Source organism: Callithrix jacchus, chromosome X (assembly GCF_049354715.1).
Source record: "Callithrix jacchus isolate 240 chromosome X, calJac240_pri, whole genome shotgun sequence".
NCBI classification, from domain to species: Eukaryota; Metazoa; Chordata; class Mammalia; order Primates; family Cebidae; genus Callithrix; species Callithrix jacchus.
This window is the reverse complement of record NC_133524.1, coordinates 65,460,505-65,479,253: the sequence shown is the minus strand read 5'-3', so window position 1 is coordinate 65,479,253 and position 18,749 is coordinate 65,460,505. Positions and strand designations below refer to the sequence as shown.

General features: G+C 37.7%; 1 protein-coding gene across 10 annotated transcripts in view; it reads left to right on the top strand.

Annotated features, from left to right (window-relative positions):
- OPHN1 (oligophrenin 1) overlaps positions 1-18,749 on the top strand; it is a 426,354-nt gene that overhangs the window by 190,069 nt on the left and 217,536 nt on the right. For all 10 annotated transcript variants that reach the window (XM_078363585.1, XM_078363584.1, XM_078363579.1 and 7 more), the window contains one exon: positions 10,700-10,801. In XM_078363585.1, coding sequence (XP_078219711.1) covers positions 10,700-10,801 — 102 coding nt within the window. The remainder of the gene's footprint in view (positions 1-10,699; positions 10,802-18,749) is intronic.

Here is an 18,749-nt window from a genome sequence, read left to right as displayed (position 1 = left end):
ATGAACTTAATGAAGTAGTTAAAATGGCAATTTTATTGGAACTTTTTAACATTTGCCTTTCTGAAACTGTAAATAATTGCCCAGAAAAATAAGTGACAATATCAAAGTCTTAACAATACAATAAATTTGAGCTATTGTATATACACAGAATACACAGAACTTTGAATCCAACAAACAGAGGATATATGTTCCTTTGGGTACAAAGACAACATTAACAAATATAAAGTATGCATTAGGGTATAAAGGAAGGCTCAAAAATTCAAAAGATTCAATATCATGTAGAGTATGTTTTCTAATCATAAGAAAATAAAAATAAAAATTAATGATAAATATTAAAACATTCCATATTTGGGACCTAACATAATGGCAAATATTCTTTGGGTTAAAAAATATATATTTTACAATGAAAGGACAATGAAGTCAGTATATATCCACATTTGTGCGACACAGTTCAGTATGTAGAAAGAAGTTCATTGCTTTAGATATATTGATTAACAAACAAGAAAGAATAAAAACAAATGTATTCAGCATTTAAATTTTAAAAAATTGATAACAAAACCTACCCAAAGTGACAAAACAGCTGGACATACAGGACTGAAGGGCAGAAGTCAAATAAATTAAAAAAACAGCTATAACAATATAAAATGGTAGAGGTAATTAGCAAAACCAAAACTTAGTTATTGAAAGAATTAACAAAATAGGCTGGCAGGAAGATGCAAACAAACACAGTAGAGAATATAGAGTAAAATAAATGAAATATTACAGACACAATGGGTTTGTTAAAGAAACCATCATTCTCAGCAAACTGACACAAGAACAGAAAATCAAACACCACATGTTCTCACTCATAGGTGGGTGTTGAACCATGAGAACACAAGGACACAGGGAGGAGAGCATCACGCACTGGGGTCTGTCGGGAGGAAGTAGGGGAGGAACAGCGGGGGGTGAGGAGTAGGGGAGAGATAGCATGGGGAGAAATGCCAGATATAGGTGATGGGGAGGAAGGCAGCAAATCACACTGCCACGTGTATACCTATGCAACAATCTTGCATGTTCTTTACATGTACCCCAAAACCTAAAATGCAATAAAAAAGATGAAATAATTATAATACATTTGAAAAAAAGAGATGAGGTAAATTCATAGAAAAATGTAAATGGCAAAAGGAAAAATGGAGACTTTGAGTAGGCAGATATATATTAAAGATATTGAAATGGAATTCATATATCCTCTCTCATTCACTCCCTCAGAAAAAGTAGTCCAAAAAAATGAGCCTTAGAAATGAGCCGGTTCAAATCTTTTCATTATTAGTGTAAAAGGAGAAAGATCATGTGGTTATTGTAATCAACCTAGAATTGCAGTACAATTACTTAAGTAAATAATATTTACATGATAAAAACCTATAGCAAACATTATACTAAATGGAGAAACTTTAAATATGTTCGTCTTAAGATGGAGAACAAGACAGATACTCTCATTCGTCTACTATTGTTTAACCCAGTACTGCAGAGTCTCACCAATACAATTAGAATGCAAATTGACCAGACGCGGTGGCTCACGCAGGTAATCCCAGCACTTTGGGAGGCCGAGGCAAGCAGATCACTTGAGATAAGGAGTTCAAGACCTGCCTGGCCAACATGGCAAACACCCATCTCCACTAAAAATACAAAACATTAGCCAGGTGTGGTGGCTCGTGCCTGTAGTTGCAGCTACTTGGGAGGCTGAGGCAGGAGAATCACTTGAACCCAGGAAGTGGAGGTTGCAGTGAGCGAGGATCACATCACTGCACTCCAGCTTGGGCGACAGAGTGAGACTCCTTCTCAAAAAAGGAAAAAAGAGAATTAAGTAAGTGCACAAAGATGGGAAGGAAAGATTTAAAATTGGTTACTATTTGAAAAATATTACAAAACAGCTTGGTGTTATTTGCAGATTATATAATTATATACCTGGGAAAATTGGCAGCATGAGTAAATTTTATGAGGACTAATAAGAAATTTGCCGTTGGCAATGACACAGTGATTTACCAAAGTTAATATTTTTAACATGTGCAATAAGTAACCAGTAAATGTGATAAGTAATATTGACATGGGAGGAGAGCAGGGAAGTGCTGGGAAGAGAAAGGGGGGAACGCTGGCTAGGGTTTCACCCCTGGGCCTGTGCCCATGGACCTAGGTGAGGACAGGGATTGCTGTTTTCATGCCCAAATGTTGCATTTTCCAAAACTACCCTGGCCCACTATGCCCCCATGCTGTGCCTGTAAAATCCCCAAGACCTTAGTGGGCAGAGACACAAGTGGCTGGATATCGAGAGGAACACACAGGCGGAAGAACACACAGGCAGAAAAACACAAAAGCGGCTGGACGTGAAGAGAAGCAGAGGGATGGCAGACACCAGCAGATGCCAGCAGGCCATCTATGGCAGGACATCGTGGAGTTCAGCCCAGGGCGGTCAGAGGAGAGCTTGGCTACTGAGCGGCCCGACTCCTGGGGAAAACCACCTTCCCACTCCATAGGCATTCTGGCTCTCCATCCATCTGCTGAGAGCTACTTCATTATTCAGTAAAACCTTGCACTCATTCTCCAATCCCACGTGTGATCCGATTTTTCCCGTACAGCAAGGCAGGAAACCCGGGATACAGAAAGCCCTCTCTCCTTGTGACAAGTCAGAGGGTCTAATTGAGCTGATCAACACAAGCTGCCTATAGACAAAAAAAACTAAAAGAGCATACTGTAACACACGCCCACTGGGGCTTCAGAAGCTGTAAGCGTTTTTCCTTAGATGCTGTGGTGGGGTTGGAGCTCACGTGCCCCACAGCCTGCCCATCTGCTTGCGCCCCCTAGAGGTTTTAGCGGAAGGGCACTGAAAAAGTGAGCCACACCCCCATCTCATGCTTTGTGAGGGGAATAAGAGAACTTTTCCCATTTCAATATTATTCACATTAGCAATAAAAACTAAAATATGCAGAAATTATTTTTAATTTCTATTGTGAAAAACATTAAAGTCTAGTAAAGGACATGGAACAAAATCTAAATAAATTCTAGACCTTTCCTGTTTTCCGATGGGTTTTGTTAATATTATACAGATGTTAATTCTCCTCCAGTTAATCTATAAATTATAGTTCAGTTGGGTTTTTAGCTTAATATTCACAAATAGCTAAGTAAACCTTAACAAAAAGATAAAAGAAGGGAGATTTTCTCTACCAGGCAGCACACATATTACAAAATCAGTGGTGTGAAAACAGTCTGATATTGATCCTGAAATAGAAGGCTAGTCAAACAGAATAGATAGATGAAGTTCAAACCCATCTAGTAATTTAATATAAAATAAAAACTGTACTCCAAATTAATGGGGAGTGGAAAAAATCATAGGTGATTATAGGAATAATGAATATATAGAGAAATATAAAACTGGACTCCTACCTGACATCACAAACAATGCTGAATTCCAGATGGATGAAAGGCCTACAAGTGAAAAGCAAAACTCAAAGATTGTTTTGTATCCTGTGACCTCCTCCCCATGTGATCATCTAAGTGGAAGTTCAAGGTCCCTAGGGATCTGATGAAACCTTTAGGGGTAATGCCCTCCCAGGGCCACTCATTTCACTTTGTTATAAGGGCTCTGTACAGGTCTTGTTTTGTGCCATTTATTAATTAGTTTTAAAAGATTAAACATATTTTGTTCAGCATTTTAGAATTTTAGCCCAGAGTCAGCATATCTTATCGATCAACCATCCGTCTAAGAATGGAACTCTCCCCTTATGTTTTCATTTTCAATCTAGCGGAAAAATCCTTCCTGGTTCTGGAAGAGTGCTGCAGTGTATGTTCTAACTCTGCTTTCTTTTAACATTTCTGCCTTGCGGGAATTAAAAATTGCTCCTATGGATCATTCAGTCATTATTATCATTTTGTCATGGGGCATATGGAAGGTTAGCTATCCAGAAAACATATTGACTGGTTTTTGCATGATATTTAAATTACAGATATTTTAGGCCACTTTTAAACTGAATGACAGAAATAGGTGCTCTTGTCAGAGAAAATTTGAATAGTAGGTTGCTTTTGCCAGACACAGGAGAATTCATTCATCTCATTCTGAGGCTCTTTGCCAAAGGATAGCCTTTGGCTTGTCTACCATATGGATCTGTGATCTGTCATAAAGCTAGTAACTTTATTTCTGGGACATGCTTTATCAGTAGATAGTAAAAGTTAGATGTGGCCTAGTCTTTGATTAATATTTAAGGAGGAAGAAGTATTTTTCAAAATATCAGAGTTCTATTTGTTTGGATCACACAGAATACTCATTGTCATGTAGCACAACACTAGAAGGCTACAAAGAATTAGAATGTTTGATGGATAGAGAATAGGCTAAGGGCAAGGAAACCAAGTTGGAAACCTGAGCACTGCATCCCCTTACTTACCTAAAGCATATTTCATGCTCAGATACATAATTCCTATTAATTGCCAGTTGTGGGAAGGAGTAGTTGGACAACCACAATTGAAATTGTTTTAAACTTACTTATATACTGGATTGAGATATCATATCTTAAAGAAGAGCTAATTTGAATAGCTAAAATTTAATACTCTTCTTCACAAATTTAGATTTGGATTGTCTGCTTAGGTTTCACTTTCTAACCTGATTACTTTGGCCCAAGACCCTACTCAAATTATTTGAATGCTTAGAGTCACTAAAATTGTTCATCTGTGTCAGCCTTTGGTATCTCTTTTATAAAGTGCAGATAATAAAATCCTATCTCACACTCAGAAAATAAATCAGGCAAAATGTTTAATAGTCATTACCTTTATGCAGTTGGCTTTGCAAAAGGGTAAGATTTTCACTTTTTACGAGCTGTATACTTCTGAATTGTTTAAACTTATTTTACTTTATACAGGTATTGTTTTCATAATTTTTAGAATAAAAAATAAGATTAGAAAAGGTCATAACCGATATCCAGGTACAAATGATAGACCAAACATGGAAATTGAATTATACTTTATCAGGAAACCTGACTGAAGCTATTGTAAAGAGACTCTTTAAATAAAATTTAAAGACCCAGAAGAACAGGATAATTGGAAGAAGAAACAACACAATTTTGCAAACTAGAATAAAAATGGATGAATGGTATCTTACTTACCAGGTGTAGCAAAGCTTAAGATGGCAATGGAGAAAGCCAAGAACAATCCTGATTGATTGTAGTGGTGAATCCTGAAGACTCAATTTTAAAAAAGCAATTATGAACTTCAGGGAATATAAAGAGTTGTATAGGAAATTAAGATTAAGCATACTATGCTATATGAATCAGCTATAAATAGTGTTTGCATAGTAATAATAGTGTAAATACTGAATGTAGATGAAACACAATTTTCATAAAAGTATATTGGGGGTATGAGAGGAAAAGAAGTGTGTGTAGGGGAAAGTGATGTTGTTACTGGTGGTTGTAATAGGACAGGAAGAATAAAGAGAGCTAAATTTTCATTTTTTCATATTGGAAAGTTAATAGGGAATGCATAAATATTAAAAATTAAGAAACAGTAATTAAAAAATTAACTCCAAGACTCTAGAGATATGAAAGTAAAGACAAAAAGAATGAACTTAAAGAGATCAAAGTTGTTTCTGGGAAAGGGGAAATAGAAAAAGGACAGAGGATTGTTGCTTGTTTTAACCAAGTACATGGAACTAGATGCTTATTTGATTAAAGAAAATCTTTTATAAAATATCTTAAGCTTTAAATATTTATTAAGCGATGATTTGTACCTTATGAGTGTGATGGTGCAATCCAGCTCTCAGGCTTTATTTCCTCTCTTTACTCTCTGATTCCTTATAAAATTGTATAAATTGCTATGATATAAGAAAAAATTTAAATGTTAAACCTAGCAATCAGAGTTAATGTGAAAATTTCAATTAAATAATGTATAATAAAGAACCTCATACTGCCTGGCAAATATGTGTTCTCCAGAAATAGAATTTCCTTCCCCTTCTCCATAAGGTCAACAAGTCTCTTGGTACAGTGCTTTTATTGAACATGGGAACTGACTTTTGATAAGAGCTTCTCCTATATTTGGGACTTTCAGTGAAATTGATCTTAGAATGAAAGTTCTTTTTAGCTAATGTTTGGATGTCTCAGAAGTAGTAGGCTATAGTTATTGCTAGTTAACTTTAGTAGAATTAATTATAAGTGGGCTCACGAAGGAATAGAAAATCTGAATAGACTTATAACGAGTGATGCCGTTGACTTATTAATCAAAGAACTTTGCAGGAAGAGAAGCCCAGGATTAGATGGCATCACAGGTGTATTCCACTAATTGCTTAAATAATTCACACTAACTCTTAACAAATATTACAAAAATAAAGGAGGAGGAAACACCTTCCAACTCATTCTGTGATTCTAATACTTTGCTCTAAGTATTATACTTAAAGCCAGACAAGAAATTAGAACTATAAACCAATATCCCTTACAAATACAGACACAAAAATCCTCAACCTAGCAATTTAAATACAACAGCATATAAAAATAATCATATACCATAACGATGTGAGATTTATCCTAGAAGTACTTGGTTGATTTAATGTCTAAAAAATTAATCAATGTAATATACATAGATTATTACACAAACATACAAAGATATTAATAGGTTAAATAAGAAAAAGCACATGAACATCTCCATAGACCTAGAAAAATCATTTGACAAGATTCAACAGTTTTTCGTGATAAATTTATGGAACAAACTAGGAATTCAAGAAAACTTCTTCAACTTGATTAATGGCAGCTATAACCAAAATCAGAAGTTAACATCACATGTAAGGAAAAGACTAAAATCTTTCCCCCTATGTTAAAGAACAAGATAAGGATGTCTGTTCTCCTCACTTCAATTCAACATTGCACTGGAGGTTCTAGTTAGCATAATTAGCCAACACTGGAAAGTAAGAACTATGTCTATTTGCAGATGACTTCATGTTGTATATAGAAAATCCTAAGGAACACACACAGAGAGAACTAATGAAGGCATTCAACCCAACATTGTGTAGAATACAGGATCAGTATGTAAAAATAAATTTTATTGGCTGGGCACGGTGGCTCACGCTTGTAATCCCAGCACTTTGGGAGGCCGAGGTGGGCTGATCACGAAGTCAGGCGTTCGAGCCAGCCTGGCCAATATGGTGAAACCCGTCTCTACTAAAAATACAAAAATTAGCCAAAGGTGGTGGCATGCACCTGTAATCCCAGCTACTTGGGAGGCTGAGGCAGAATAATTGCTTGAACTTGGGGGACAGAGGTTGCAGTGAGCCGAGATTGTGCCATTGCAATCCAGCCTAGGCAACAGAGCAAGGCTCCATTTCAAAAAATAATAAAAATAAATAAATTTTATTTCTATCTACTTTGGAATAAAATTATATTTCCATTGACATTAATAAATAATGTGGCCATTAAGAAAACAATCCCATTTAATCAAAATGATTAAAATACGTAGGTAAAAATTTAACAAAAGATGTGCAAGACTTATATGCTGAAAGTTACAAAATATCACTGAAAGAAATTAAATAATCCCTAAATCAATAGAAGGACAACTTGTGTTCATGAACTGAAACCCTTCATATTGTTAAGATGGCATTACTCATCAAGTTGATCTACAGATTCAATGCAAGCCGTATGAAAATCCCAGCTGGCCATTTCCCGCAAATTGATAAGGTGATCCTAATATTCACATAGAAAGGGAAAGGACCAGAATAGAAAAAAAATGTCAAAGGAAAATTTTTAAACTTATTACATAAATTTACATGTAGTAAATTCAAAACTTACTACAGTCTGGGTGTGGTGGCTCACACCTGTAATTTCAACAGTTTGGGAGGTTGAGGTGGGCAGATTACCTGAGGTCAGGAGATCAAGACCAGACTGGCCAACATGGTGAAACCCCCATATCTTCTAAAATACAAAATTAGCTGGGTGTAGTGGTGTATGCCTGTACTCAGTTGCTTGGGAGAGTGAGGCAGGAGAATCTCTTGTGTGTGTGTGCGTGTGTGTGTGTGTGTGTGTGTGAGAGAGAGAGAGAGAGAGAGAGAGAGAGAGAGAGAGACACAGAGTCTCGCTTTGTCACCCAGGCTGGAGTGCAGTGATGCAATCTCAGCTCACTGCAACCTCTGCCTCCTGGGTTCAAGTGATTCTCCTACCTCAGCCTCCTGAGTAGCTGGGAATACAGGTGCATACCACCAAGCACAGCTAATTTTTGTATTTTTATTAGAGATGGGGTTTCAACATGTTGCTTAGGCTAGTCTAGAACTCCTGACCTCGTGATCTGCCCCCCTTCAGCCTCACAAAATGTTGGGATTACATGGAGACTCTCTTGAACCCAGGAAGTGAAGGTTGCAGTGAGCTGAGATCACACCACTGCACTCCAGACTGGGCAACAAGAGTGAAATTACATCTCAAAACAAAACAAAACAAAACAAAACAAAACAAAACAAAACAAAACAAAACTTACTGCAAATCCACAATAATCAAGATGGTGTGGTGCTGACATAAAAATAGATGAATAGATCAATAGAATAGAAAACTGAGAGTCCAGAAACAAACATTTATGGTTCATTGATATTTTACAAAGATGTTAAAAACAGTCAATTGGGGAAGAATACTGTTTTGAATAAATAGTGGCGGGACTGCTGGATATTTACTAGCAAAAGTAAATGTAGGAAGCCCGTCACCAAAGGCCATAGCTCAGATTCCAGTTAGTATGAAAGGTGTAGAATAGGAAAATCCATAGAGATAGAAAGTAGACTGTGGCTTTTTGAAGGTGGGTGGAAGAGAGAATGGAAAGTGACTACTAGTGTGATTAAGATTTCATTTTGAGGTGACGAAAATATTTTGGAATTAGATAACAGCAATGGTTGCATAGCTTTGTGAATATGCTAAAAACCACTGAACTGTATGCTTTAAAAGGATGAATTTCATGATATGAGAATTATATTTCAGTTTTAAATTTAAAAATTGAATTGAAGGAGAAAGTATTCCACAGAATCTTATCAGTTCTTGGTGAAGGCTGTAAGGTTTTTCTGGCTCATGCTTTTGTCAAATAATTGCTACTGTAAATCGATTCAACAGCTGAAGGAACAGTTCTTTCCTATGTTTCGTGTGAAATGTCTACCTCCTGTGTTTTGGTATCTGAGTTAGGGTTGGGCTATGGAACTACTCGAGTTTTATTTATAAGATGTTCTGATTATTTATAAGCCCCCTGAATGTTATTCTACCCATGATAATCTGAACTACATGGACTATGACCTTGGATGTTAGTTCGCCTTATTTGAACCTTAATTTCCATTACAATATCTGCTTGTCAGGGTTGTAAAGTCTAAATGAGATAACAGATTTTAAGTGTCTATCATAGTGCCTGGTACTGATGTAGGGCTTGGTTAATGAATATTAGCTTCCTCCCTACATCTTTCCTTCATTAAAATAAATTACTCTGGTAAAAAGCACATTTCTTTTGTTTTTTTCCCCCCTGAGCTGGAGTCTTGCTCTCTCGCCTAGGCTGGAATGAAGAGGCACGATCTTGGCTCACTGCAACCTCCACCTCCCAGGTTCAAGCAATTCTCCTGCCTCCACGTTCCAAGTAGCTGGGATTACAGGCATGTGCCACCATGCCCCACTAATATTTTTTTGTATTTTTAGTAGAGATGGGGTTTCACCATGTTGGTCAGGCTGGTCTCGAACGCATGACCTCAGGTGATCAGCCTGCCTCGGCCTCCTAAAGTGCTGGGATTACAGGCGTGAGCCACCATGCCTGGCCAAAAGCACATTTCTTGTAGGTCACAGTTCACTCAGCTCTGTCCTAGCTTCCTGCCCAGCAAGAGATTGCTTGTAGCAATGAACCATGGGTGAATTTTTTTTTTCTTTTATCTGCGTGTCCCCTGCTATGCGTCTTCTACTACCTGGCACATTGCAGGTGCTCAGTGGTTTTGGATTTCACATGAGACAACACAAGCCATTTACACTGATTTTCCAGCATGACGCTAAGAGAATAGTAGACTGTCAGCATTAATCTGTGACAAAGGAGCATTGTTCATGCTACTTTAGATGCTGTTTTTCTTCCAGTTGTGCTGAGCAGCAGAGAACTTAATTAAATTTCATATTCAAGAAGAGTAAAGGCCGAGTCCTTCATCTGCCATAAATCTTTTCAGCCCTCGCTTTCTAGTTAAACTTTCCAGGATTTTTTTTCTCTGTTTTTAATATCAGCTTTTACTATTCAGGAGCAAAGTGCTTAAGTAATACCAAGTAATTCATTTACTCCTAACCACGGGGACAAACTGTTTGCAACTGCTTGAGTTGGGGACATTAGGAGTGAAGTGCTTAATAATATCAAGCAATTCATTAAAAGAGACAATCCCAGGTTCCTGTTTCTTTGGAAATGTTTTAGTTCTTATTAGCTATCTAAGTGCATTGTAGATTAACCTTTTATGACAGATATTTAGTATACTTTTGTGTTATGTCTTCTTCCTTTGTAAGAAAATTTGAATAAGTGGTTAATGTATGTGAAAAATTTTGGAGGGAAGAAAAGATATCTACTATACAGGCCCTTTTAAGGTATCATTCCCTGAGGAGCAGCTTCCATAGCTTTCAAATGTACAAATAGGAACTGCCATTTCTGCTGTTCATTTCTAAGCAGACAGAGTTACAGCTACAGACATTTTATTTTTGCCTTTCTCTCCCACCTCTAGGAGCGGAAAAAGAAATTCGAAAAGGATGGTGAGAGGTTTTATTCTTTGCTGGATCGGCACTTACACCTGTCTTCCAAAAAGAAAGAATCTCAGTTACAAGAGGTATGTTCACGAAGCCTGCCCCTGCCTTCAATTGCTGGCTATGCCTTAGAAACAGTGTGAATTTTGCACTGCAAGGCTTTTCCCATATCCTGTCTCAGCAGGGAACTTCATGTGATAGTAGCACTTGTAGTCAAAACTGTGGCCTGAGACTCAGAAGCCCTGAGTACTAAGCCAGCTCTTCGCTAATTCAGGGTGTCACCTTGGATAGGATATTTCTTTCTTTGCTTCATTCCTGTATCTGTAAGAAGAGTCGAGAGTCCCTTTCAATTGCAAGTCCAAAATCTATGTGAGGATAAAGTTAAACTAGTGTTGTATTTGGTAGAGATCAGGAACAGATCTCCTACTTTTTTTTCTGAGATATTCCATAACCTTTTTTTTTTGTGGGGGTAAGGGAGTGTCCTGTTTTGGGACTACTGCTTACCTGGGTCTTGCAGTGGCTTCTGTTCAAATTAGCTACCATTCAGTGGGACCCTACCACATGCCAGGAACTGTACTGCATGCAACATGACTACAGAAACAATGAGACATGGTTTCTGCCCTTCTGCAGCTTACTGTTGGGCTACTAAATAACAAAACATATTACTCTTAATACAAACAGAATTTTTTACATACATTAATGTGTATATGGTTCTTTTGTTGAGGGTGGGAAAAGAGAATAGAAGACTTATGTTTGGATGTGGGGAATTACCTTTGTGGAAGAATGTTGCCTTTCCAATTTGATGTGGTAGTTAAAAAAATAGGTAAAGTGTTTGACAGGTGACAATGGAGAAATGGGCCTTTCAAACAGAGACCAATGGCCCAAAGGATGGAAGGAACATAATAAGTAGAATTCTGTTTTAGGAATCTCAAACTGGCACAGGTTGTAGGGTGAATTCGATCAGGGAGAGAGTAGAAGCAGGATAACCAGTTTACGAAACTATTGATCTAGGAAATGATCTAGGTGAAAGGGTCAGAGCCATAAGAGAGACACTGGGGAATGAAAAGAAGGAATAAACTGATTGAGAATTTTTCTAATGGAAGAAGGGATCTGTATGTTCAATGAAAGATTCAGTAATAATGGAGATTTTAAAGATTCAAGTATGAAAAGAAATATCTGATGGAATAAGGTCATAGGCATGAGATGCCATCTTGTCCACGGTAACAGATTGTGGCAGAGCTGGAGCTTACCTCCTGATAACTGGTTTCATAGATATCCATCACATCATCTGAGGTGCTTGAAGGTGATAGGTCAAGAGACTTAGTGTGGCTGGGTGTGGTGGTTCATGCCTGTAATCCCAGCACTTTGGGAGGCTGAGATGGGTGGATCACTTGAGGTCAGGAGTTCTCGACCAGCCTGGCCAACATGGTGAAGCCCCAGCTCTACTAAAAATACAAAATTAGTGCGCCTAGTGGTACATGCCTGTAATCTGAGTTACTGGGGAGGCTGAATCACTTGAACCCAGGAGGCAGAGGTTGCAGTGAGCTGAGATCACACCACTGCACTCCAGCCTGGGTGACAAGAAGGAAACTGTCAAAAAAAAAAAAAAGCTGCTTGTGGATGGAGTTGGTGTTGCAAAAGAGAAGGACTACTTTCCTTCCACAAACCAGAATTAATTCTGGGATCGTCTTTCATTTTCCTTTTGCCCACTTTTGTTTTCTTCCTTTTCTATATATTCCGTGTCACCGTTTCTGTGCAGAAAATAGTTAACAGGCCCAAGACTGCTATGCTTAAAAAGACCTGTTTGCAAAATTAGCCCTTGGAGGGCATCTGAGAACTTCACTGATAAATAGCTCCCAACATTGATGTAGAAGTTTCCCTTAATGGGTAAGAATGGCTGACTGTGCCAAGCCTGGCTGTACAAACAATGTGGCTTCTGCTGAACACCTTTTTCTTTTGGTAGTCTTGAGTTTTGGTTGGTGCTGGGCAGAGTGTGCCTGTGTAACTAGTCCCCAATAAAAACCTAGGCTATGCATTATCTTATGAGTTTCCCTGAATGCCAGCATTTTCTCTGTGTTGTTATAACTTGTTGAAGGAAGAATTAAATGTGTCTTGGGTGACACCACAATGAGAGGTCTTTTGGAAGCTTATACCTAGCTTCCTCTGCATTTTCCCCCAGGGACCTTTTCTCTTTGCTCATTTGGTGTTGTATGCTTTCACCGAAATAAATCCTAGCTTTTAATGCTATTATGTTGATCCCTTTGAGTCTTGCTCAAAGAAGAGTTATTAAACATGGGGTGGTCTTCTGGACCCTAGACACAATCCAAACTATTGGAGACTTTTGCTATGACAGCTTCTCGAGTGTTCTAGGTGTTTGGTGCTATATATAGATGTCCCTTTATTACTTATTCAATAAAAAATGAGCAGGGGAATCTGATATAGTCACTTTTTAAAAATTTAGATTTCTCATATGCCCCTACTTCTTCACACAGTTTCTCATATTCTTTTAGGATCATCTTGCATTAGTATGATACATTTGTTAGAATTTATGAGCCAATGTGTTAAACATTTTATGGGTTTTGACAAGCATATAATAACATATATCCAGCATTACCATATTGTATAGGACGGTTTCGCTGCTGCCTTAACAATAAAGCCCAGAGGGGCTTTATCCCTCCCTCCTTCTACCTATACCTCTGACACCGTTACCCAGGTTGGAGTGCAGTGGCATGATCTCGGCTCACTGCAACCTCTGCCTCCTGGATTCAAGTGATTCTCCTGCCTCGGCTTCCTGAGTAGCTGGGATTACAGGCACATGCCACCACGCCCATCTACTTTTTGTATTTTTGGTAGAGACAGGTTTTCACCATGTTGGTCAGGCTGGTCTTGAACTCCTGACCTTGTGATCTGCCTGCCTCAGCCTCCCATAGTGCTGGGATTACAGGCGTGAACCACCGCTCCTGATCCCACTGATCTTTTAATGGACTCCATACTTTTGCATTTTCCAAAATGTCATATAGTTGGAATCGTATGATTTGTAATCTTTTTAGATTGGCTTATTTTCATTAGCAATATGCATTTAAGGTTTCTTCACATCTTTTCTTGGCTTGATAACCCTAAAGAGGGCTGAATAATATACCACTGTCTGGTTGTACCATGGTTGGTTTATGTATTTGCTTATTGAAGGACATCTTGGATTCTTCTGAATTTTGGCAACCATTAAAGCTGCAATAAATAATTGTGTCCAGGCTTTTAGGGATATACATTTTAATGTTGTTTGAGTTAATACCAAAGAATAGAACTGCTACATCATATGCTTAGACTTTATGTAGTGTTGTAAGAAGGTGCCAAACTGTCTTCCAAATTGGCTGTAGCAGTTTTTATTTCCACCAGCAATGAATGATAGCTCCTGTTGCTTCACATCCTTGTCACTCTTTGATGTTGTACCATTAAAAGTAATGGCAGAAACCACAATTACCTTTGCACCAACCTAATATGTACATGAAACATCTTTCCATTAATTTTGACCTTTGATTTTTTTCATCAGTGTTTTGTAGTTCTCCTCTTAAAAATCTTGTCTTTCTGTGCCTGGCTTATGTGACATAACAAAATGACTTCCAGTTCCATCCATGTTGTTACAAATGAGGGGATCTCATTTTTTCCCCTTTTTTTATTTCTGATGCTAGTTATTTGTGTATTTACTTTTTCTTACTTAATGTGGCTAAAATGTTAACAATTTTATTGATTTTTTTTTCAAAGAACCAGCTTTTTGGCTTTGTTGATTTTCTTTGTTGACTTTCTGTTGTTAAATATCATTGGCATCTTCTTTAATGTGTATTTTTTTAATTTTTCTGCTTAGTTTGGATGTGATTTATTCTTCTATTTTTAGTTTCCTAAGGAGGCAGCTTAGATTATTAATAATAGATCTTTCTTCTATTCTAATATATGGATTTCATTCTATAAATATTTCTCTAAGCACTGCTTTTGTTGCCCACAAATATTAAATTGTGTTTTCATTTTTATTTAATTTAAAATATCTTAACATTTCTTATTTTATATTATTTTTAGTTTTTGTACAATTGAGGTCTTGCCATGTTATCCAGGCTAGTCTCAAACTCCAGTCTTCAAGTGATCTTCCCGCCTTGGCCTCCTAAAGTGCTGAGATTACAGGCGCGTGCCACAATGCCCAGCCTTACATTTCCTTTGAGTCTTTCACTCAGGTTTTATTTATAAATGTACTGTTTAATCTCCAATTATTTGTGGCATTTTCAGCTTTTAAAAATTGATTTCTGGTATAATTTAATTTTGGTCTAATTGTGTATTTCATAAGATTTCTACTCTTTTAAATTTCTTCAGGTATATTTTGTGTCCTAGAATATGGTCTATCTTGGTGATTGTTCTGTGTGACTTTGAGATGAAAGTGTATTCTGCTGTTGAATGAAGTGTTACAAAGATGCCAATTAGATTCAGTTGGTTGATGGTGCCGTTCAGGTCAACAATGTCCTTACTGATTTTCTGCTAACTGGATCTGTCCATTACTGTTAGAGGAGTATTGAAGTCTCCAACTCTAATAGTCTCTCTCTCCTTGTAGTTCTCTCAGTTTTTACTGAGAGAATGTATATTGATACTCTGATGTTAGGCAAATTCACATTATGATTTGTTATGTCGGGTGGGGAGGGACAACATGGGGAGAAATCCCAGATATAGTATGCACCTAAAGTTAAATAAATAAAAAACTTAAAAAAAAGAATTGTTAGGTCTTCTTAGAGTCTTGCCCTCTTTATTATTATATTATGATTTAATATCATAATATTTTTCCTTGGTAGTTTTCTTTGTTCTGAAGTGTGCTTTTTATGAAATTAACATAGCTACTCCAGTATTTGATTAATGTTAGCATGATATATCTTTCTTTATACCTTTACTTTTAATCTATCTTTGTTTTCTTTGTATTTTAATTTTATTTCTTTTTTTTTTTTTAATTTTTTATTGGATTTCAGGTTTTGGGGTACATGAGCAGAGCATGTAAGACAGTTGCGTAGGAACACACATGGCAGTGTGCTTTTCTTTCCTTCTCCCCTTCACCCACATTTGGCATTTCTCCCCAGGCTATCCCTCCCCACCTCCCCCTCCCACTGGCCCTCCCATTTTCCCCCCAATAGACCCCAGTGTTTAGTACTCCCCTTTCTGTGTCCATGTGTTCTCATTTTTCATCACCCACCTATGAGTGAGAATATGCGGTGTTTCATTTTCTGTTCTTGTGTCAGTTTGCTGAGGATGACGTTCTCCAGATTCATCCATGTCCCTACAAACGACACAAACTCATCATTTCTGATTGCTGCATAATATTCCATGGTGTATATGTGCCACATTTTTCCAATCCAGTCTATTATCACTGGGCATTTGGGTTGATTCCAGGTCTTTGCTATTGTAAACAGTGCTGCAATGAACATTCGTGTACATGTGTCCTTATAGTAGAACGATTTATAGTCTTTTGGATATATACCCAGTAATGGGATTGCTGGGTCAAATGGGATTTCTATTTCTAAGGCCTTGAGGAATCGCCACACTGTCTTCCACAAAGGTTGAACTAATTTACACTCCCACCAACAGTGTAAAAGTGTTCCTTTTTCTCCACATCCTCTCCAGCATCTATTGTCTCCAGATTATTTAATGATCACCATTCTAACTGGCCTGAGATGGTATCTCAATGTGGTTTTGATTTGCATCTCTCTGATGACCAGTGACGATGAGCATTTTTTCATGATTGTTGGCCTCATATATGTCTTCTTTGGTAAAGTGTCTGTTCATATCCTTTGCCCACTTTTGAATGGACTTGTTTTTTTTCCTGTAAATCCGTTTGAGTTCTTTGTAAATTCTGGATATCAGCGCTTTGTCAGATGGGTAAACTGCAAAAATTTTTTCCCATTCTGTTGGTTGCCGATCCACTCTAGTGACTGTTTCTTTTGCCGTGCAGAAGCTGTGGAGTTTGATTAGGTCCCATTTGTCTATTTTGGCTTTTGTTGCCAATGCTTTTGGTGTTTTGTTCATGAAGTCCTTGCCTACTCCTATGTCCTGGATGGTTTTGCCTAGATTTCCTTCTAGGGTTTTTATGGTGCCAGGTCTTATGTTTAAGTCTTTAATCCATCTGGAGTTAATTTTAGTGTAAGGTGTCAGGAAGGGGTCCAGTTTCTGCTTTCTGCACATGGCTAGCCATTTCTCCCAACACCATTTGTTAAACAGGGAATCCTTTCCCCCTTGCTTGTTTTTGTCAGGTTTATCAAAGATTGTATAGTTGTAGATATGTTGTGTTTCCTCTGGTGCCTCTGTTTTGTTCCATTGGTCTATATCTCTGTTTTGGTACCAGTACCATGCTGTTTTGATTACTGTAGCCTTGTAGTATAGTTTGAAATCCGGTAGTGTGATGCCCCCTGCTGTGTTCTTTTTGCTTAGAATTGACTTGGCTATGCGGGCTCTCTTTTGGTTCCATATGAAGTTCATGGTGGTTTTTTCCAGTTCTGTGAAGAAAGTCAATGGTAGCTTGATGGGGATAGCGTTGATTCTGTAAATTACTTTGGGCAGTATAGCCATTTTCACGATGTTAATTCTTCCTAACCATGAACATGGAATGTTTCTCCATCTGTTTGTGTCCTCTCTGATTTCGTTGAGCAGTGGTTTGTAGTTCTCCTTGAAGAGGTCCCTTACATTCCTTGTGAGTTGTATTCCAAGGTATTTTATTCTTTTTGTAGCAATTGTGAATGGCAGTTTGTTCTTGATTTGGCTTTCTTTAAGTCTGTTATTGGTGTAGAGGAATGCTTGTGATTTTTGCACATTGATTTTATATCCTGAGACTTTGCTGAAGTTGCTTATCAGTTTCAGGAGTTTTTGGGCTGAGGTGATGGGGTCTTCTAGGTATACTATCATGTCGTCTGCAAATAGAGACAATTTGGCTTCCACCTTTCCTATTTGAATACCCTTTATTTCTTTTTCTTGCCTGATTGCTCTGGCTAGAACTTCCAGAACTATATTGAATAGGAGTGGTGAAAGAGGGCATCCTTGTCTAGTGCCAGATTTCAAAGGGAATGCTTCCAGTTTTTGCCCATTCAGTATGATATTGGCTGTTGGTTTGTCATAAATAGCTTTTATTACTTTGAGATAGGTTCCATCGATACCGAGTTTATTGAGGGTTTTTAGCATAAAGGGCTGTTGAATTTTGTCAAATGCCTTCTCTGCGTCAATTGAGATAATCATGTGGTTTTTGTTTTTGGTTCTGTTTATGTGGTGAATTATGTTTATAGACTTGAGTATGTTGAACCAGCCTTGCATCCCCGGGATGAATCCTACTTGATCATGGTGAATAAGTTTTTTGATTTGCTGTTGCATTCGGCTTGCCAATATTTTATTGAAGATTTTTGCATCTATGTTCATCATGGATATTGGCCTGAAGTTTTCTTTTCTCGTTGGGTCTCTGCCGGGTTTTGGTATCAGGATGATGTTGGTCTCATAAAATGATTTGGTAAGTATTCCCTCTTTTTGGATTGTTTGAAATAGTTTTAGAAGGAATGGTACCAGCTCCTCCTTGTGTGTCTGGTAGAATTCGGCTGTGAACCCGTCTGGACCTGGGCTTTTTTTGTGTGGTAGGCTCTTAATTGCTGCCTCGACTTCTGACCTTGTTATTGGTCTATTCATAGTTTCAGCTTCCTCCTGGTTTAGGCTTGGGAGGACACAGGATTCCAGAAATTTATCCATTTCTTCCAGGTTTACTCGTTTATGTGCATAGAGTTGTTTGTAATATTCTCTGATGATGGTTTGAATTTCTGTGGAATCTGTGGTGATTTCCCCTTTATCATTTTCTATTGCATCTATTTGGTTGTTCTCTCTTTTATTTTTAATCAGTCTGGCTAGTGGTCTGTCTATTTTGTTGATCTTTTCAAAAAACCAGCTCTTGAATTTATTGATTTTTTGAAGGGTTTTTCGTATCTCAATCTCCTTCAGTTGAGCTCTGATCTTAGTTATTTCTTGTCTTCTGCTCGG